Below are 5,451 nucleotides of genomic sequence, written 5' to 3' on the forward strand. Positions count from 1 at the left end.
CCCACACCACCCCGTGCCTCCCTTTCAATTTCCTCCCGGCTCGGCGCAGCGGCAGCCCTTCTAAGTGACACGCCAGGGCTGGGCTGGGCTGGGCACCCTCAGAAAAGAGAGTTTGCGACGGTATTTTCGTTTCGCATCCGTCACTCCACTGTGCCGCTCCGCTCGCCACTCCCCGGGCGGGAGATATACTCTAATGCGGCCGCTCGTGTTTGGAAACGTCGCGCGTCCCTTCGATCAGAAAGCGGGGCGCGGCGGGGCGGGGCGGGGCGGGGCAGGGCGCACGACACTGCACAGACGCCTCTTTGATCCTCGATACGCCCCTCCCCGCCCCAACCTCGCAAACCTGTCAACAGCGCCGGCACCCGCGGCGTGTATGTGTCTGTGTGCATTCGCACTTTCGCAGCCAGGATTCTACTTCTGCTTTACCACTCCGATGATGTCATCCCCGGGCCGGGTTCGCATTCAAGGGAGTATGTGTGTGCACGCCCCCTCCGCCCCCTCCCCCTCACACGCACACACACACCACAAAGAAGAAGTTTCTGCCGTGCGCCTCGCGGCACCCCCACCCCTTTCCTGCGTGCATAGGCACTTTTCACCCCCTCCTCCCCTAAACCCTTCACTTTTCCACGTCCGGACAACGTTATAGACCGCGCCGGTGCCTTGTCAGCAGCAGCCCTCGCCCCCCCCCTCCCCCGCGCGTCGCTGGACGTCACGTGACTCGGCATGACGAGCTGCCACCCATTCCATACGGCCCTCTTGCGTGGCGTGGCGGGGCGTGGCGGCGCGTGGCGGGGCGTGGCGGGGCGGGCCACAGGGCTGTCACGCGCCCGCTCCGCCCCGTCAGTGGCAGTGATAGGCGCTGCTGACCAGCTCGTCGGCCACCACCAGCACGGGGGTGTGTGACGGTGACAAACGGGTTGAAGTGCCAGGGATACGGAAGTGCAGTGGCGTCATACCAAAGTGGCGAAAGACACACCGAGGTGTTTTGTAGTTATGCTGTACCGCATGGCGTGCGTGTGTGCGGGTTGCCTACTCGCTCGGGGCCACAGGACGGAGGGCGGTGCGGAAGCTCGCCAGTACGCGAGGGATCCTTTCGGCACCCTCCCGGTTGCGAGAGGTAATAAATACAATGGCAACACAGGGAAGGTAGTCAACTATGAGTTGAAATAAGGGGTGAAAATTGTGACCGCGCAAAGACTAGGGAAGAGCGACGCGCGGTGATCTGCTGGCGCGTGGTGTGCTGGTGCGTGCTGGTGCGGTGGCCTGGTGGTGTCCGCCCGGCCCAGGCCAACCAGTCCTGCTGGAAATAGATACCGTGTGCCCAGCTAAAGCTAAAGCTTCCCGCCCCGAGCTCCCACGGGGAGCAGTCACCCGTCTGCGTGCTGCACTCCCATACGGGGAGCGCCAGGAGGCGGCGCAGCGGGGCAGGGCAATTGAGAGATTTGAGAGGTTTCCTATATCAACATAATATTATTGACATTTTATTTCAATCAAACAAATGTCTTTAAAAAGCGGTACTTTTCTTGGAGGTTTTAAATACACTGGAACTGCCGGAGTGATGTGGCTCGTCTGAAGTCTGAAAAAGAGTGACGGATTATCGTTGCCTAAATCAGAGCGATGTTCGTTTTCGTCGCTCCATTTAAGTGATGATCATGGGACACTGCTCCATGTGAGTGCTCTGTCAATTCAAATGTGTACATGATATACATAAGTTAAAGTGTACTTGACACTGCATTTTAGAACACCCTTCACTGTAAAAGAATCAGGGTTGCCACGAGAATGGAGAAGGGAAATTCCCTGACATTTCCATGACTTTTTCCTGACAATTTCGTGAACTTCCCTGACAACAAGATTAGCAGTCAGAATGCAATAAGCAAGGAGGGACTTTTGCGAACCACCGCCCGAACACCCAAAATAACGCTGCCGACCGTTTTTCCCTGACACATTTTGTTTTCCCTGACATTTCCCTGACTTGTGGCAGCCCTGGAAATAGAGTGAATTCCCCCCCCCCCCTTGCCAGCAAGTGTTCAGTAAATGTACAGACCCAAATAGGATAAGATGCCCTATGATAGCCACCTTAAGAATGGGCCTGCCCAATGATGGCCACCCCTTTTTCTTGTAATGTAGACAACGATGTGAAGTAGTTTGGCTTATTATGCCCAAGTAGGGACCTTACTAGAACACTACTTCAAGGCCAAGATTGTAAAGTGGCCAGATTGGCTGGAAATCGAGAAAAGTGGCCATCAATGGGACAGTGGCCACAATAGGGCACCTTACCCTAGCCAGTAAATCCCGGGCTCAATTGAATTCAGCTCCACTTTATAATGAGTAGGATGTAGTGAATGATACGTAGATACATGAAAGGAGAAAGGGTAAATATGATTTTATTTTTTAACTGGTCACCGGTCCCAAGGTCCCAGGCTAAGACCCGATTAACTCACAACACATCTGCTCAGAGAAAAGCGAAATTTTATTTCGTAACAAGCTTTCCTAGCGACTCGCAAATATAGACATTTTTCAAATAAAATAATGTACAAAAATCCGAGGGGGCCTCAACTCACTTGTAGGATGTACACCAGATTGCCAGATTGCTTGACGAATATTTAGATTTAAGGGCATAAACCGCCTGCAACTAGGCAAAACGCACTAAATCACCCTGAATGTAGGCAAAAAGGATGGCCTTTGCAGCCGATTACCTAGAGATTGCCGAAGATTGTCGTAGATTGCCGGGGTGGGTGTACAACACTAGATTGCCGAGATTGAGGCCCCCTCGCAAAAATCAGTAGAGGGAGAAATATAATTGTCATAATAAAACCCTCCTAAACTTGAACTTTAAAGGGCGTAGAAAATAGATCCAAATACACTGCTGTGAAAAATAGTAGGTAGGTTTACAGGAAAATTTTCCTTGACGCTAGTTGTAAAATTACAATTTGGAATCGTAAAAATACATGCAGTACGTATCGACTTCAAATCCATTGGCGAGTAAAAAAGGGGCTCACGTAAATTTACAACTTAAATTATAATTCAAGTTTACAAAAATTTTGTAAATTTACGACAATATTTTTTACAGTGTAAGTACAAACTGTAAATTACGAGAAAGCCACTTGAGCAATCTGGTCTGGTGTACTTACACCTGCCCTGACAACCTACAGTAACATAAGCAATCTTCAGATTTGGGGTCCAAAAGCCATGCGTTTTTGCCTACATATGTCTTATGTGGTTTTGCAGATGTGTCAACAAGCTTCTGGAAAACGAAAATTTCCTCTGACATACGGTGCACTTGAAAGATTTATCCACCAAGTTATGCTGAATTTTGACATGAGTTTGAAGATTGCCACGTACTGCGAACTTCTTGTGGCACACGGTACATTCGAAAGGTTTCTCGCCTGTGTGCGTCCGGACATGGATACGCAGTTTAGTACCCTCCGAAAATTTCATACCGCATTCACTGCACTCAAAAGGTTTTTCTCCCGAATGGGTGCGGAGATGTTTACGAAGACTCCCTGAATCGGCGAACCTTTTCGGACACGTCATGCACTCGTACGGCTTTTCTCCTGTGTGAATTCGGAGATGCGTTCGCAGGTTCTCCGATCCAGCGAACGACTTGAGGCAAACAGTGCACTCAAATGGCTTCACCCCAGTGTGAGTTCGTAAGTGGCTTTTCAGATTGCCCGATAAGGAGAAAGTCTTGAAGCAAACAGTGCACTGGAATGGTTTCTCTCCTGTATGAGTTCGGAGATGACTTTGAAGATTGCCACTTACTGGGAACTTCTTGTGGCATACGGTACACTCGAAAGGTTTCTCGCCAGTGTGCGTCCGAAGATGAACACGCAGTTGACTAGCACACCTGCATTTCATGCCGCATACATTGCACTCAAAGGCTTTATCGTCTGTGTGGGTTAGGAGATGGTACTTCAGGGAGTTAGTACTGGACAACTTCTTCTGGCACACGTTGCACTCAACAAAAGATTTCTCGCCTGTATGGGTTTGGAGATGTCGCCGCAGGGACCTAGCTTCACAGAACTTCCTGAGGCACATATTACACTCGTAAGGCTTTTCGCCGGTGTGGGTTCGGGCGTGTCCTCGCAGACCGCTAACAGTAGAGAAAGTCCTGTGGCACATGTTGCACTCATAAGGTTTCTCTCCCGTGTGGGTCCGGGAATGCCTTTGCAGAGTGCAAGATTCGGCGAATTTCCTGTGGCACACAGTGCACTCGTATGGTTTCTCGCCTGAGTGGGTTCGGAGATGTACCTGCAGGACGTGAGGCAGAGAAAAGGTCTTGTGGCACTCTTGGCACTCGAACGGCTTCTCGCCTGTGTGGGTTCGGAGGTGTGTCTGCAGGTTGTAGGCTTGAGAAAAGGTCCTGTGGCACTCCTGACACTCAAATGGCTTCTCACCCGTATGGGTTCGGCGATGTACCCTCAGGTTGCCGGCTGCAGAAAAGGTCCTGTGGCACTCCTGACACTCGAATGGTCTTTCGCCTGAGTGGGTTCGGAGGTGTGACCGTAGACTCCCAGATGATCCCAACTTCTTGTGGCACACATTGCACTCAAAAGCAGGTTTAGGTTTATCGCCTGTGTGTGTTTTAAGGTGCTTCTTTAAATCAGAAGATGTGACAAGTTTCTTGTGGCACACACTGCACTCGTATGATTTCTCGCCGGAGTGAACTCTCCACAGATGATATCGGAGATGATAAGATCTCTTGAACTTCTTAAGGCACACGGTACACTCAAATTGCCTTACTTCCGAATGGACTAGGAGGTGATTTTTAAGGTTCCCTGATAAAGAGAACTTTTGGGGGCACACCGTGCACCCAAATGGTTTTTCACCTGTGTGGATTCTGGTATGTTTATGTAGATCCCCAGAGTCAGCGAACTTCTTGTGACACACAGTGCATTCAAAAGGCTTCTCGCCAGTATGTCTTCGGAAATGTAACGTCAGGCTACTAGATTGAGAAAACGCTTTGTTGCATACATGACATTTGTAAGGCTTCTCGCGTGTGTGGGTTCGGAAATGTACTTGCAGCTCATGAGCGATACGGAACGTCTTCAGACACACGCTGCACTCAAACGGTTTCTTTCCTGTGTGAGATTGGTGATGATATGATAGACCAGAAGCAGAAGCGAAACTTCGACTGCATACAGGGCATTCAAACTGCTTCTCTCTAGTGTGTGTGTTGATGTGTGTCCGCAAGTTGGCATGCTGAGAGAACTTCTTCTGGCACACGTCGCACTCGAAAGGCTTTTCCCCGGTGTGCACCCGCATGTGGGCGGCGAGTGCACCCGTCGAGCCACACCTCTTGCTGCACACAGGGCACGACTTCATGGTGACAAACCGGCGGGGGCGTCTTTCCTGCGATACTGCCTGTTAGACGGAAGAAAGAGCCGAGTCATTATTGCAGATAACTTGAACTAGCTGTTTGGATAAATAAATAAATAAATAAATAAATAA

The 5,451-nt window shown here is 50.3% G+C and overlaps 2 protein-coding genes across 2 annotated transcripts in view; both read right to left on the minus strand.

Annotated features, from left to right (window-relative positions):
• The window catches only part of LOC113202056 (dystroglycan 1), a gene marked incomplete in the record, with an annotated part of 40,989 nt that overhangs the window by 10,504 nt on the left and 25,034 nt on the right, over positions 1–5,451 (minus strand).
• Positions 704–5,445, minus strand: LOC113201980 (oocyte zinc finger protein XlCOF6-like). The gene has a single exon (XM_052270543.1). The coding sequence runs from the start codon at positions 5,323–5,325 to the stop codon at positions 3,202–3,204; it is 2,124 nt and encodes a 707-aa protein (XP_052126503.1). The 5' UTR covers positions 5,326–5,445; the 3' UTR covers positions 704–3,201.

The sequence above is a fragment of the Frankliniella occidentalis genome, unplaced genomic scaffold (genome assembly GCF_000697945.3).
Source record: "Frankliniella occidentalis isolate FOCC.00 unplaced genomic scaffold, Focc_3.1 Scaffold126, whole genome shotgun sequence".
Lineage (NCBI taxonomy): Eukaryota > Metazoa > Arthropoda > Insecta > Thysanoptera > Thripidae > Frankliniella > Frankliniella occidentalis.